Raw genomic sequence first — 15,965 nt, 5'->3', positions numbered from 1 at the left:
TTCAGAGGCAGCAGCACGGGATGGCAAGGGGCTCCCAGGGAGTGGGGCCGAAGCACACTGGCTGCCAGTCCCTAGGGGCGGGGACTCTCGAATAGCTGTGTAACCACAAAGATTTCATGCAGTTACATGACTACTCAATTACACTGCTCCCCCTCCTCCTGTCCTTTGGGCTTGCTTAGTAGAGTGAAGAGCAGATAGACTCCATTTTCTCTTTGTGGGTTAGGGAGAGGATTCCTTGGTGTCCAGACAAGCTTCACGCAGACACAGGGCAAGGAGAGCAGAGAAGAGGGGGAAATTCAGCCCTAAAGTTCTCATCAACACTAATACAATTTATTTTTATAGTTTAATTTAAAATTCATGTAAAACCTCACAGTCCTCGTGGCCCTTGTCTTTACTAGGAAAGACATGTCTGATTTATCACCAGCAGTGCAGCTCCCATGATTGGGGAGCAGGGGAACAATCAATTGTTATAGCATAGATGCACCTGACTGCATAGAACACAAAAGTCAATACGAGGGCAAGCTTCCCCCTCAAACTACCCTGTAAAGCCTCAAGTTTTCTTGTGTGATATACTGTAATCTCATTCCATGAACATGGAATGCTTGGATTCCCTACCCTGAAACTCCCTTTGGATACCAGTTTATATCATGCATTTTGTAAAGCAGAGCTCTTTATTACCTGCTAGCGAAAAGATCGAAATGATCAATGGAATTGTAGGATCCTATGTGAGGTTTGAGTAGGAATCTTTGAAGTGACTGGCAATTCTTTTTCTCCCCCCAAGGGCACATCAGCATACTCCCTCCAATTCTGGATCATATTCTGCCTATGAATATCTACTAGGCTGCTAATTAGGATTTTAGGGGTTTCCTCTGTATGCATACCAGGGTGTGAACCAGAGTCTGTCTTCTACAGTCTGATTTGACTGTACATATTAAATATCTGTATTACATTATTTTGTTTGCTTGACTATTCTATTAAATATACTGAAAAGAGAGCTAGTGCTGAGCTATTTTTGTAGGCATTTCAGGACTTTATTCAGTGGTCATTTAAGCTCACTAAAGGCAATGGGAGCCTTTTCAAGGCTTCAAGGGACTTTGGACCAGGCTTCATTGAAATTAGTCCTGGCTTATACTAATATGACAACTGAGGCCCTAATACATTGAACATTGGTGTAAAAATGTGCCCTGGTATATTGCATCAACAAACTAAGCCTTCATATCTGCTAAGCCCATTTTATTCAAACTGGTTTTCCATTTCCATAGAGTGACCCTCTTATCACTTTATTTAGTATGCAAACACATCCATTTATACATTGTCTTGCAAATTAATACATGCATTAAGTAATTAAAAAAAGTCAAAAATCACCTACTACCCACACATGTATTCAGTTTATTATAAATCTACAGTAGTTCTATTTTGTTAATACTTTAAAATAAAGAAATTTAAACTACAACTTTTATAGTCAAACATACATTAGAATAAGTCTCTTGAAATATTACAGAGTACTTGCAGTCAGCACTTTGAAAGTACAGAAAAAACACAGTATCTTCAACATGGAGAATGATTTTGTTACCCACATAAATATTCCTTATTCTCATAAGAAGTCCCATTTGGGGTCATGAACTCACTCGCACTAAAGACTGGCTGTTTTGCATTGATTTCATTGGGAGTTGGATAATCAAGTCAATGGGCCTACTCACATGAGAGAGAGTTACAGAATCAGACACACAGTTGATACATGGAGTCCGTTAAGATGTAATCACTGAATTCTAAAGGAGTAGAACTAGGCCCTAAATGCCTTTAGACTTTTAACAAGGATTCCACTGAAAATGACAATCTCTTATTTTTAACTTTCATTTCTGAACAGCATTCTTGGGATATTCTAGATAAGTGTCTGAGGTTTTCCTTTGCCACAGAACACTTATTTTTCACGTGTTGACTCACATGGTGCTTTTGTAGTAAGGAAGGATCATTTTGTAAGAGAAAACCTTCTGAGCCAAACTTCTGGTTGTGGTCGTATTCAAAATATTCTTTAACTTTTTCAAAACTTGCTTGTGTTTTTGTTGCCTTTGATCTCAAATCTCTCTGAAAGGAGCCAAGTTCTTTGGCTAAAATATTGGCCTGAGCCAGCTCCTTACACACTTGAACATATTTCTCTGCATCCTTAGTAAAGGTATATTTATATTTCTGTAAAAGGCTGCTTTTGATTTCACCTGATGTAAAAGTTACATTTGGTAGGAAAAAATCTCTAGTCTGATAAAGCATAGTGCTTGCATGTATCAAAGGAAACCAAAGATTTATCAAATTGTGATTAAAATATGTTGAGTCACAAAGCTGGCTGTGTCCAGTGCTAAATGGATTTGTTTCTGTGCCTGGTAAACAATCTTCATTTGATCTTTGTAAGCTTTGAGCTACAGCTAATTCCTTTAGTTCTCTCTGTCTAAGTTCCCTTTCCAGCATTATGCATTCCAGCTCTTTATCTGCAAATGTTCTTCGTTTCCTCATTCGCTCACTCAAGTTAGAAAAGTGGAGTTGGCTTTCCTGTGGAGGCTTATAACCTAGGAAAACAAATGAAAGGCTTCATTTAGTATTTTTATCATTATCATTGATTATTTGTATTTTCCTGTAGTGACTAGAGGTCCTAACTAAGATCAAGGTCCCTTTGTGCTGGATGCTGTGCAAACACGTAGTAGCAGACATCTCTGCCTTGAGGAGTTTACAGTGAACTAGACAAGTCAGACAAAGGATGAGAGGGAAAATGCAGAGAAGGAAAGTAGCTTGCCCAGGCACCTAACTTCAAGTCCAGAGGTTTGTCTGCTATACCATGCTGCCCATAGACTGATAACTTACCTTATTGGTATTATATTATTTCAGTGCCTCCTAGAAATATTTGTTGATAGGTTTTATTTTAAGAAATGTCATTTTATAATTTGACATCATTCTTATGTGGATCATGTAAGGGATAACCTGTCTAACCCTCTGAATAGCCTGGACTATCTAACAAAGATCAAAATTGGAAAGTAGAAGGCCATATTTTTGATCATTAGCAGTCATGATCCTTGTGCTATATATGCAAACAGGATACTATGAAGTCTAGAATTATGTTTAAGTGGAATTACACCTTTGCATTGTTAAAATTTAAATAACTACTCAGAGCTATAAAATGTACAAAACGCTTTACAAACATATGGCCTGAGCATTCTCACTCAAGCCAACGCAGGTAACATAGCTTCTTTGCCTGTGGCCCTACTACATCTATCATTGATGATACCTTAGGAACATAGGAACTGTGATAAAGGATCAGATCAGTGCTATGTATAATATGGTATCCTGTCTAGTACAATGCTCAGGCCAGCTGCTTCAGAAGACAGTTAAAGAATAATATGCCTAAAAAAGAAAATTTCTTCCCAAGTAAAAGATAAAATAATGGATCTTACAATTTAGAAATAAATCTCACAAAAATCCATTTCCATTCAAATCAAAATTATTTACTTTTTATTAAATCAAAACCTCATTGTTTTGAGCTGACAAACTCCATTCCCCCCCAAGTTTTGTCATTTCAATTCAAATATTTCAGGTGTCTTCCCTTTTTTGTTTTAATTTGGTGAAATTTGAATGGACACGCTATTACAAATCAGAGTTTAAATAAAGCATTTCTATTTTTCAAAGTAAAACGTCTAGATGAAACATTGGTTAAAAAAAAAAAGTCTCAATTTGATAGTTTTAGGTCCTGAACTTCCCCCCTTTCCCTTCCCTCATTTCTGTGGGGAAAAAAAATTGATTTTCACCTAGCTGTATTCCTAATCCTCATTCAATTTACATACTGTAAAACCAGAAGGGGTCATTATGATATTCTAATCTGATTTGCATAACAGAGGCCATAGAATTTCACCTAATAATAGTTCCTTCATCCAGCTCAAGTACAATGTGATTGAACTAGGGCATTTCTTTTTAGAGAAACATTCAGTCTTGTTTTAAACATTTCAAATGACTGGGATTCCATGACCAGCAGCGGATTTAGGGCAGGGCAAGCGGGGCGACTGCCCCGGGCCCCGCGCTTCCCGAGGCTCCGCGCATGCGCCGTGTCAAAGGAGGGGCCCCGCAAAATTTCGCTGCCCGGGGCCCCGCGGTGCTGCCCTGGGCCCCCCGGCACTCTCATCCACCCCTGTCCATGACACCCCCTAGTACAGGTAGAACCTCTGTGGTCCAGCACCCTTGGGACCTGCCTGGTCACAAACCACACTCCGGCTGCTAGCCCCGGGGCACTGACCCCTTCCCTCCCCAGAAGTGCTGGGGCTCTGCTGCCAGGCCCCGGGGCTCTGGGGTTCCATTCCCCAAGGATGCTCAGGCTCTCTTCTGCCCCATCATGGCTCTGCTCCTAGCCATTGACCCTCCCACTACTGGCCCCCAGTGCACAGAGGCTCCACTTTTGGCCCTGGGGCACAGAGCCTCTGCTACGCATCCCACCAGGCTCCGCTGTTCCCTTGTCCCACAACACTCCTGACTCCAGCCTGCTGGTTGTTGCCAAACTATGGAAGCCTTGATTAGGGAGCTTCAACCTGTAGTTCTAACGGTTAATCACCCATGCTGTCAAAAACTTGCATTTTTGTCTTCCTCTACACACACATGCACCAATTTGAACTGCAGATATTGGAAGGATTGTGCTGATGTGTATATGTTTAAAAAAATCCCAAATCAGCAACATGTTTAATTACATGTCTAACTTTAAACACAAGACTAGTCCTGTGGAATTCGATAGGACTACTCAGATGCTCCATATGAGGCATGAGTATCTTGTCAAATTGAGGCCACGTCTCCTTACCTGCCAGTATGCTTTTGGCCAAGATGCTAGTATTCTTGGGGTAGTGTTGATAGTTTAATCTGCAACTGACTGATAGAAGAGAATGTTCAGCTTCATCTTTCTTAACCTGTGCAGAGTCATGGAAAGAAGAAAATAAGATAAACCATGCATCCATTTTAGGCCATGTCTATATTATGGGCACCACAGGGACACCATTAAAGTTATACTGCACCTCCTAGTGCAGACACAGGCTACAGCAATGGAAGGGTTTTTTCCCCCATGGCTGTAGGAACTTCACAATCACTAGTGATTGTAGATAGGCTGCGGGAAACATTTTTCCATCAGCCTCACTGCATCTATACACAGGTTTGGTTGGGATAGTTAATTCAGTCAGCAGTGTGGATTTTTCACACAGCCAGGTTGAACTAAGGATTCTGCCAATAAAAAGCAAACTTGTTACTGCACCATGATTTCATCCAACAGGTTATTGTGATATTCGGAATAAACTACCTTTCCTTTTCACATAGAATAGCAGGTTTTTTAGGAAAACCCTTGTCAGGCTGACCTATTGGAACTTCCCTCAGTCATTTTAATACTAGGACAATTAAGAGGAACTGAGACTTCAAGCCTCAAGTGTTGGGGCTGCAGTCTAATTCTACAGAAATAATGCACTAACAGTAGTAGTATTTGTGTATACACATAGCGGCATTAAAGATCTTGATCCTACAGGTTATACTGAATGCTGAGATAAGGTGGGTGTTATCTTTTATTGGACCAGCTTCTGGTGGTAAGAGAGCCAAGCTCTCAAGTTTTACCAAGAGTTCCACTTTCTTGCAACCTAACGTAAAGCAATTACATTATCAGAAGTAAATAAGATGTTTAAGAACAAAAGCCTAAGGGACTGATAATTATACTTACGTCCTCTGTAAAGCTCTTTGTGATCTACAGATGAGAAGTGCTTGAACAGCAAAATATTTTATAAGAAAGTAAGGTTCTGACAACCATCTTTGGGTACCAAAGTATGGGGCTATATTAACTGTGCTGTGCAACCAGTGAAGTTGGGGAATGTTTAGCACTTGAAAACCTGGCTACTTATTTAAGTAACTAAATATGGCTTTATGGTCAGAGCCTTAGTCCTGATTTAGATGCTGAGCATTTATTGGGTTTTAAAATTTACATGAATATTTTTAACAAATATGATCAATGTGAATAACCTCTCCCATCATTCTAGCATGCCCTAAAACAAGGAGGGAACAGAGACAGCAGCGCCACTAATTATACACTGCTAGCTCTTGTCTAGTGCAGTAGTTCCCAACCTTTTGAATCATATGGACCCCTTTTCAATCTATTAAAATTTCATGGACCCCCCCAAATTATCCATTTTTGCTAGCCCAACTAAACCCTTCCCACCACTCTAATAACTTTTGAACTGTTAGAGCAGGGTGACATTCAAAATAAGAGGGGGGGGAGATAAAGAGCGACTGACACATTTATAAGCTGACTATAGTACAGCCACAGCTTGTCAGCTTCAGCATGGGCTGAGGGACAGGCAGACTGCAGAGCACAGAGCTTCTCAGGTCCTATTGGCTGCTACTTGCCTACTCTGCTTCCTCTGCTCCTGTCCCATCTGTCCCCTGCCAATTCACAGAGTGAAGGGGCTCTTGTGGTCAAACGGAGCTCTGGAGCAAACATCTCAAGGGTGGAATTTTGAGAGGGTAGGGAACAAAAGGGAAATTTTGGGAGCATGGGGGGACAGCAGCCATGCTGCTAGGATGCAGCTCGCTTTTGATCCTGTTCCCCAATGCTAAGGGAGAGAGGGGAAAGTGCTTGCATCCCATGCATGCCTCTCACACACCAGACAAGTGTGAGAAGCATGCACGGGATGCAAGCACTTTCCCCATGCTCCCTTAGGTTCCAGAAAACAGGATCAAATGCAAGCCACATCCTGGTGCACAGGGCTGTTGCCCCCCTGCCTTGTGCTTGGGGGGCAGGAGAGGGTGCAGGAGAAGAAAAGAAAAGTAAGGGTCAGGCTCACCATGGTGTTCCTGATCCTTACTTTTAAAAACTTTTTGTGGACCCCCTTGCAGTGCCCAGGGGCTCTGCGGACCGCAGGTTGGTAAACACTGCTCTAGGGCTCTTCATCCACAGAAGCACTTTACAAGGGGGTGGAGGCACAACTGTTACCCCCGTTTTACAGCTGGGGAAACTGAGGCACGCCCAAGAGAAGGGGCCAAAGCCAGGAAGAGAACCCAGCTTCCCCGAGTCTCTTAATGGAGCCGCTCCTGTAAGATTTATTCTCAGCAGACAGCAGGAGATGCTCCCTCCACCGCTCTCGGGCTCTGCCCCGCCCCCCCTTTGCAGCCCGCCCGGCGCTCACCTGGCCGGCGCGCTGCTGCCTCCGCAGCGCCACCTGCGCGGCCGTCACGCGCTGCCGCTCCAGCACCAGCAGGCAGGCGGCGCAGGCGCAGTCCCGCCACCGGCACAGCCGCTTGTGGCCCTTGAGCCCGGACACCACGCCGTGGTTCCTGCAGCGCGCGCACTTGGGCACCCGGCACGAGCGCCGCGCGCGGGAGGGCTCGGGCCGGCAGTCGCCCGGCCCCTCCTGCAGCTCCCCGCCCGCCATCCAGCTCCCCGCGGCGGCGCGCGCCCGGCCCGGCTCAGGCGCTGGCTTCAGCGGGCAGCGGCTGCTCCGCGGGCTCCCGTCGCCTGCGGCTCCTGCCATGCTCGCCGCTCCGTGCAGCCTTTAAAGACCGGCCGGGCCCGCGCTGGCCTTGACGTCAGCTGCACCCCCCGCTCCCTCCCCTTACAGCAAACAAGGGGCAGGCGGCACCAGTGCTCCCTGGGGCCCGGGAGCATTCAGCTCGGCCCCGCTTGGCTCACACCTGCATCCCTTCCCTGCCTCAGCCAGACGGGCTGGGCGAGCGCTCCAACTTGGACCCACTTCTGCACGGCAGCCAGACAAGCTAGGGACCCACCCTCCGCTCTGCTTCGGGTCTGGGAAGCGGGCAGTGCTGAATGCACGCTTGGAAAAAGCAAAAGTAGTTCGCACACATTTGGAGGGACCGGTCAAGGCGAGGTGGCCCATTTCCCGTCTTCTGGTCCTAGGGAGCAAAGGAAGAGGGATGGGGGAGCAGCTGTAAGGGAGGATTGCTCGTGGGTAACTGACTGTTGTAATAGAGGGGTAGCCTGTTAGTCTGAATCTGCAAAAGCGACGAGGACTCCTGTGGCACCTTATAGACTAACTGAAGTGTTGGAGCATAAGCTTTCATAGGCAAAGACCCACTTGTCAGATGCATGTAGTAGGTACCTGCCTCTGGAAATTTCCACTACATGCATCTGACGAAGTGGGTCTTTGCCCACGAAAGCTTATGCTCCTACACTTCAGTTAGTCTATAAGGTGCCACAGGACTCCTCGTCGCTTTGACTGTTGTAACAAGCCATATTTCCAGTGGTTCTATTGGGACCATGATTTAGAGAAAAGTTTTATTTAAACTCCCCGGCTCATCTTTTTAAAGTTTTGTGCCGGTTGCCTTTGAGAGTGAGGACTGATTGATCTGATAGAGAGGGATGGTTGTGGGAAAAGTCTTCACTCACAGGTGGCGATGTGTTTTTGTTGCGTTTCATTGTCTGTTCTAGCAGCTCCAGGGGTCAGTTTAGTCCTACTCTGCAAGAGGATAAGTTTTTAATGCTGTCTTCCAAAACCTAGGAATCCTCTCCGGGTGTTCGCTGCACAGACTTCCTACAGCCTCCATACAGTTTTTTTTAACCCTTGCTTGCCTGCTGTTACAGAATAAATCGGCAGTATTGGATGGAGTAGAATAGGCTGATTTGTTCCTTTCTTGTTTCTTTTCAAGAATGATCTATTTGTATAGTTTTATAGAAAATGGCATTGGAGAGTAATAGTGAACTCCCTACTGAATTAAAAACCTACAAGTTCAGAACAGTGTTTGAGGAGGAGGGAGGGCTTAAATCCAAAGAAAGTTAGCTACTTGGACAAAGCAGGAACATTCTAACCAACTTTTCCCCCCTTCTCTGACAAATATCTCCCTCATCTGAACACCTAAAAGAAAAATCTGTCTTAGAGCCCCGTTGACAGTCTGAAATGCAGTACATTCTGTGATGCCTACCAAGTTTGTGGAATCAAAGACATTTTGAGATTGCTCCAGCTGTGTATCTGAGTACAGATCTACACCACAGAGACAAAACAATTTAAGCTACACAAATTGAGTTATGTTAGTAGTGTAACTCAAATCGACATAGCTTAGAATCTACTTTACTGCAGGGTCCACACCATGCTGGGTCAACAGGAGAAACTCTTCTGTCCACTCCCCTTACTCTTCTCTTTCTGATGAATACTGGAGAGCAATCAGCCCTGGATTTATCAGATCTATATTAGACACTGCTGCTACGATCGCTGCCCTGCCATTTCTCTGATCCGTGCGGACCCTGCGGTAAGCAGAGCTAAGCCATGTTGATTTGAGTTACGCTACTAATGTAACACAAATTGTCTTGTTTAGAACAGCTTGGCCTCCTAGTGTAGACTTGCCCTTTGTCTTATGTCTGCAGTACTGAAGAGGAGATCTGCTTAGCTCAAAAGCTTGTCTCTTGTTTACCAACAGAAATTGGTTCTCTAAAGGATACCAGGGGGCAGTGCCTCCTGCTTGCTACGCTCACCAACCCTCCCTCTCTGTGGGCAGGCAGCCCCAGCTTCTCTCCCCTTCTCCCTCACCCCCCCGGCACGGAGGGCCAGGCCTTCCCTGGTGTGGCAGCCCTGGCCTTCCCCGGCTCTCTCCCCCACTCCCAGGAGGGTTGGGCCGGGCCAAGGCTTTGAGGATGTGTATGAGGGGGCTGGGGTGCAGGGTGAGGGTGCGGCTCCCATCTCTCCAGGCAGGGGCAGATGATCGTTTTGCAGGGCCCCAAGCAGCATAATTCTGCGGGGGCCCCCCTTTGCCACGGCACATGCGCAGTGACACCATGCGCATGCGCAGCTGCGCCACGGCGCATGCACGAGGCTTTCTGAAGCGCGGGGCCCGGGGCGGCCGCCCCGTTCGCCCTGCCCTATATCCGCCCCTGTCTCCAGGATCACCAGAGAGGGGAGACCTCAGAGAGGGGGAGGCTCCCTGGAGAGTAGGGCAGGGGAGAGGCCATGTGGCTCCCAGGGCCCCACAGCTTGCAGCTTCAGGCCTCCACCCTGAGCACAGGGGAAGGGAGAGGCTGCGCTGCTTTGGCCCCACCACTCCCAGAGCATCAGGGGGGAGGAGAAAGGCCTTGTGGCTTCACACACACACCATGCTCCAGGGCCCCCCATTGGCCCAGCATGACAGCAGAGCAGTGGGGAAAGGTGAGGGCAGGGGAAGAGGGAGGCAGGTGTGATACAGAGTGAGGTGACGACATCACTTTGTCATTCTGCAGGAAAAGGTTTTTTTTAGTAGATAGAGAGATTCTCTCACCCACCTTGTCATCTGGGAATTAGATCTTTTTCATTCCTCAGGCATGTTTCAACTGGCCAGGCCTAGCTGCACATACATTTTGACAACTTACATTTTGCTGGGTGTGAGAGAGGTGTGATATGAGCACAGAAGTGGGAGCCAGTTGCCCAGATTCTAAGCCCAGGTGTGACATGGTTTCCATTTGTGATGTGCAAATCATTTAATCTTCATATTTTTCTATCAGCAAATGGAGGTGGTGTGTTTTTCATCTTGGCACTGTCAGAATTAACTAGTAATTTTGAGTGCCTCCATTTTTTAGGGTTCCAATTTGAAACACTGTTTGAAGGAATCTGATTTTCAGAGGGTGGGTGCTCACCATTTTCTGTTTTATGGAGTGCTAACATTTCAGTCTGGATTTGCCCAGCTGTCTAATTACACAGAGGCTGCAGGCCAGCTCAGGACTGGGAATACATGAGGCTGGTTTAAAGCTGCCAGAGTGTCCCATCTCCATTCCCTGAACTCTGAGCTGCACCTCTTAGTAGACAAAGAAGAGTTATTTGCACCAATGTATATTAAACAGGTATAACTAGGAGCAGTGGGATAGAAGTAAGACAAGAAAAAATAGCTTGAGTATAACAGAAAAAAGATCTTGACTATGAGTTTATGGTAGGGAGTACAGGCAGTCCCCGGGTTACGTACAAGATAGGGACTGTAGGTTTGTTCTTAAGTTGAATTTGTATGTAAGTCGGAACTGGTACATATTGTAGGGGAAACTCTAGCCAAACATTTTTTTTAGTTTTGGATAGCATAGGGAAAGGTTAACTCCCCTCTAATGTTTGTTTTGCTGTCTGTTCCCCTGTTCAGAAGATTTCACATCTATTTCTGTCCCTGTGACAAACTCAGGACTAAAGGAGTAACTCATCAAAAACCAAACAGCTCTGCACCATGCTTTGAGCTAATAGCTTTATTTTCACACACCACCCAGGGTTCTAGGAGGAGGGTCCTTTTTTTGCTAACACAATGAGGCCAGCACTTTGTTTGTTTTGGTGGAGTCTTTGTTCGCCCAGGGAGCCCAGCATGTATAGGGGGAGGAGGGGCGGAGGGGCTGCTTTTGTCTGCTGTTCGGCAGCCTGTTGCTCAGGGGAGGGGGCAGCCTGTTGCTGGCAGGGGGGGAGGGAGGAGGCGTGCAGGATGCGAGGCCGCGGGGGGGGGGGGCAGCGGGCGTGGGGAGGCACTTTTCCTCTGCCCGGCAGCTCTGCGGGATCCCTGTCCCTGTGGCCAGCTGCTGCAGGCAGAGGCCAGTTGGAGCCGGCCGAAGAGGAGGAGGAGGTGGATTCTAGGACCCAGGTGAGCGAGCCCCGGGGACGCTGCTGCGCTCCGGGAGCCCGGCATGTATAGAGGGGAGGAGGGACAGAGAGGCTGCTTTTGTCTGTTCGGCAGCCTGTTGCTCAGGGGAGGGGGCAGCCTGTTGCTGGCAGAGGGGGGTGGGGGGGGAAGCGGGCGTGGGGGTGGCACTTTTCCTCTGCCCGGCAGCTCTGCGGGACCCCAGTCGGAGCCGGCCCGAGGAGAAGGAGGATCCTAGGACCCAGGTGAGCGAGCCCCGGGAATGCTGCTGCGCATGTGCGGGAGTTGCCTCACCCCGTTCGTATCTAGGGATCCGACGTAAGTCGGATCCACGTAAGTCGGGGACTGCCTGTATAGTTTTCTGAATTCCAACAAATGTGTTGGCAGTGCCAACATTTGGGATTTTTAAAACAATGCAGAACATAACACTACAAAATTTACTGCAGGAAACAAAGCTGAACTGGCAAGCAGATGGATTGGGTGTCCAATAAATCGGTCTTTTCCATCTCTAACTTTTATGACACTGCTGCATTATGACTTATGACTTCCCCCAAAATTAAACAAAATTGCCCTTGTTGCTCATTCTCTTACCCACTATGCTGTCTTTTACTAACATATCTGCTTTCAAGAACAGGCTGTGCCAAATGTTGCAATTTATTTACATCAGTGATTCTCAAACTTTTTGGCCCATGGCCCACTCTGCTTAATGTAGACCTTTCCATGGGCCATGAGCCAAGCACCCATGATGACAAAATGGGTGAGGAGAGGGTGGGGATGCGGGGTCTGGCTGATAAGTTGGGAGGAGGCTGAAGGTGGGAGAATCTGCCTGGGTCTAGGAGCAGGGTGGGGGTGGGTGGTCTGGGAAGGAGGGAGAGTGCAGGAGAGGGCTGAGGATGCAGAGTCTGGGTCAGAGGGAGGGTGCAGGAGCAGGCTGAGGGTGGGGTGGGGTCTGGGAGGAAGGGTGAAGGAACAGGGTGAGAGTGTGGAGACTGGGGGTGGGAGAGGAATGGGGGGTGCTTACCTGACTCTCTGCCTCCTGCCACTCCCAGGCACCGCTCCCTGCTGTTCCCGTTGGCCATGATTCCTGCCAATGGGAGCAGTGGGGAAGGCCTTGAGGCCAGCAGTGCCTTTCCCCCAGCTGAGGGGAGGGAGAGCAGCAGTGTGGTGGAGGTGCTTCCTTCCCACACAAGCTGGGTCTAGCCTGCGAGGGGGAAGCATGCGGCTGGAGTGTCACCGCAGTCTCTTTGCTGCAAGGGGGATAAGTCCTGAGCCCATGGCTCATCTGCGGACCACAGTTTGAGAACCACTGATTTACATACAAATCCACATAGCCCGTACGTCCAATCTTCATTATTAGGGTGCTAGCAACATACTAGTGGTTTCTTCAAAGAAACCTGTTAAAACATCTATAAAATAATGACTTACTGATACAAAAATATGTCAAAAGGTGCCTATTGAGTTGAACTCCGCCTACAGGCCAGTAAATGACAGCTTTGAATATTTTGCAGTGCTGCGGACATTTATGGTAAGCTCAAGCCTCAAACACCCACCCCTGGAATGTTCCTTAATCTATTGTTTATGAACATGAACTTCCCTCGTCTGGCAACATCTGTGGTCTGGCATCCCAAGGGTGTTCCCAAGGAAAAGGGGGGGGGCACGCTCAGCAACCCCTCACCCACTCTCTGAGAGTTTCCAAAGCACTACAAAGAACTCATCTGCAGCATTCAAGCTCGGGGAGGAGTGGAGTTGGGGGGGAGAGGACTCTTGGAAAGAAGCATAGCCCGTGGTTGGCGGGGGGAACTGAGAGCACAGCCCAATAGCAGCAGGACTTGGTGCACTTCTGCAGGGCTACACTCTTGGCCCCCATCTGTGGGGTTCTGCAGTCCTGTCCCCCCCGGCCTCTTCCCCAAGCAACCCTCACCCTTCCCAGTCCCTGCTAGGTTAATGCTAGCCCGTCTGCTGCTGCTAATGGCAGGGTCCACTCTGGCATTGACCTCCCCTGGTCTGGCAATAAGTGTAACTGGAATAAGTCCAGAGTTAGACTATCCAAGCATATTTAGTTCCATTGGGGTATCTAAGATAAAAGATGGCATGATTCCCCATTTGGTAAATTTTCAAAACAAGAACCTTAGTGTTTTCTCCCATGGTGCCCTTCAAGCCCCATACATATGTGTAAAACTACCTCCCTATCCTCCTTCAAAACTCTGCTATGTTACTCTGGTACCCGAACTAGTTAAATTAAAACTATAGTTTTATAGTTTGGGTATGTCATATTGCAGTCACCCCCTGGCTGTGTCTAGACTGGCAAGTTTTTCCGCAAAAGCACCTGCTTTTGCAGAAAAACTTGGCAGCTGTCTACACTGGCCGCTTGAATTTCCGCAAGAACACTGACTTCCTACTGTCTGAAATCAGTGCTTCTTGTGAAAATACTATGCTGCTCCCGTTCGGGCAAAAGTTCTTTTGCGCAAAGCTTTTGTGCAAAAGGGCCAGTATAGACAGCTCAGATTTGTTTTGCGCAAAAAAGCCCCGATCGCGAAAATGGCGATCGGGGCTTTTTTGTGCAAAAGCGCGTCTAGATTGGCATGGACGCTTTTCTGCAAAAAGTGCTTTTGCGGAAAAGCGTCCGTGCCAATCTAGATGCTCTTTTCCGCAAATGCTTTTAACGGAAACTTTGAGTTCAATGGAAATAGCACTCTGCTAACTGCCAGAAGAATTTACCGCATTTTATTGGAAAAAACATATCTACAATACACTTGACTCTTTCCAACTGTGACCATTTCTATGGACTTTCTTCCCCAGCCTCCTCTCTGGGGATGAGGTCATTGTGAGTTTGGCGAGGAACCATTCTAAGCAGTCCAGCCTGCATAGCTGTGACCTGGAATGAGCTACAGCAGATACTGTGGGGGGGAAATTAATAGAAATTTTTCTGTTCTTGGACTATCCAGAGGAAGCACTAATCAAAAGCTTCCCAAATCATGGTCAGCACTCATTTGCTGTTGGTCTACAGAAAGCTGGCTGGTTACACAGCTGACTTAGCTACTTCTTCCCATATGCTAAATTTCCATTAGAAAAAATTGAGCTTAGGGCCTGATTCAAAGTCTACTGAAATCAAATTAATGATTCAAGCTGACCTCAATGTGTTACAGATCAAGGAATAAGTTTTTTTTTCCTTCCAAGGCTTGCGTTTCAAAGGCCAGGATGGAGCCCTTATGAAAACACTGTGCTGCAATTAAGGCAAGAATTTGCCCATATTAAAGCCTCATTATACCTGTTCTATAGTAACCACAGGACGGGAGTAGGGTAAAGAATTCATTCTATAAATCTCCAGTGACAGTGCTTTGCAGTCACTGAAAATGTGTGCTGAAGTTCACTTTCCTTTGGTGTTTTAAAGAGTGAAATACAAATATTTTTTGTTATAATAATGCTTAAAATGTTATTCTACACAGTCTGTTGCTATTTTGTCACTTCCTTAATATGGCCTTTAATATAAAATCTAACAGATGACCTTGCTTTATGGATGTTGTTGGCAATTCTAATCAGATGGCCTGATTTTCAAAAGGGTTCAGTTCCCATGTAAATCCTTAAAAGTGCAGATTTTCAGAAGTCCTTAGCATGCAACAAGCAGTTCCTATTGTTTTTCATAAGAGATTCTGAATATTCAGATCTTTGAAAAGCTGTCCAATATTGTGCATTATGGGAAGTTGTTCACTATAGAAAAATAAGGGTATGTGTATACTGCATGGCTATTTTGGGATACTGGAAGTATCACAAAATAGCTGCCCCACATGTACACAAGCCGCCAGAAGAATTTACCCCATTTTCAAAATATTTTTTAAAATAATGTTATTTCAAAATATTTTTTAAAATAATGGGCGCGCTATTTCACCATCCTGGTAAACCTCGATGCATGAGGGATAAACGATGGCTCATAATAGTGCATTATTTTGAAATTTGGCACTGTGTAGATATGCCAAATTTCAAAATAAGCTATTTTGAAATAGATTTGAGATAAGATACACAATTTTCTTATTTCAAATTTAGGGTGCTGTGTAAGACTCACCCTAAGTGTTTACCTTTTCCTCTTGGCAGTTCAAAATAATGTTGTCTCCATTTGTAGTTCCCCAAACACTTTCCACCAGTGCTAAAAACTATTTGAACTGTTAGTTTACTGTATTTTTTAAAGTGAAGTGATTTTTGCAGTTGAATTTAGTTTTAATAAAAATCACATTTAGCAAAAGATTAACATACATGCCAAACAGAAGAAATAGAGGAATGTTTATCTAGCTTTCTTAATTTTCACTTCTGTAATAGCATGCAGAAACTGCAAAACCACATTTTCTAGCCTAAATAATATTCTAGGCTCATTTGTAATATAGAATTGTTCTGTGGAA

At 46.1% G+C, this 15,965-nt stretch overlaps 1 protein-coding gene across 1 annotated transcript; it reads right to left on the bottom strand.

Moving 5' to 3' along the window:
* Positions 1 to 1,259: 1,259 nt before the first annotated feature.
* Positions 1,260 to 7,529, bottom strand: LOC102444407 (uncharacterized). Its single transcript, XM_075937123.2, has 3 exons — positions 7,179 to 7,529; positions 4,823 to 4,928; positions 1,260 to 2,558 (listed from the first exon to the last, which is right to left on the bottom strand). Exons 1-3 carry the CDS (start codon positions 7,521 to 7,523, stop codon positions 1,801 to 1,803), a joined length of 1,209 nt encoding a protein of 402 aa, XP_075793238.2. The 5' UTR covers positions 7,524 to 7,529; the 3' UTR covers positions 1,260 to 1,800.
* Positions 7,530 to 15,965: the final 8,436 nt, after the last annotated feature.

The sequence above is a fragment of the Pelodiscus sinensis genome, chromosome 9 (assembly GCF_052426305.1).
Source record: "Pelodiscus sinensis isolate ZL-2025 chromosome 9, ASM5242630v1, whole genome shotgun sequence".
Classification (NCBI taxonomy): Eukaryota; Metazoa; Chordata; order Testudines; family Trionychidae; genus Pelodiscus; species Pelodiscus sinensis.
This window is presented reverse-complemented; position numbering and strand designations above follow the sequence as displayed.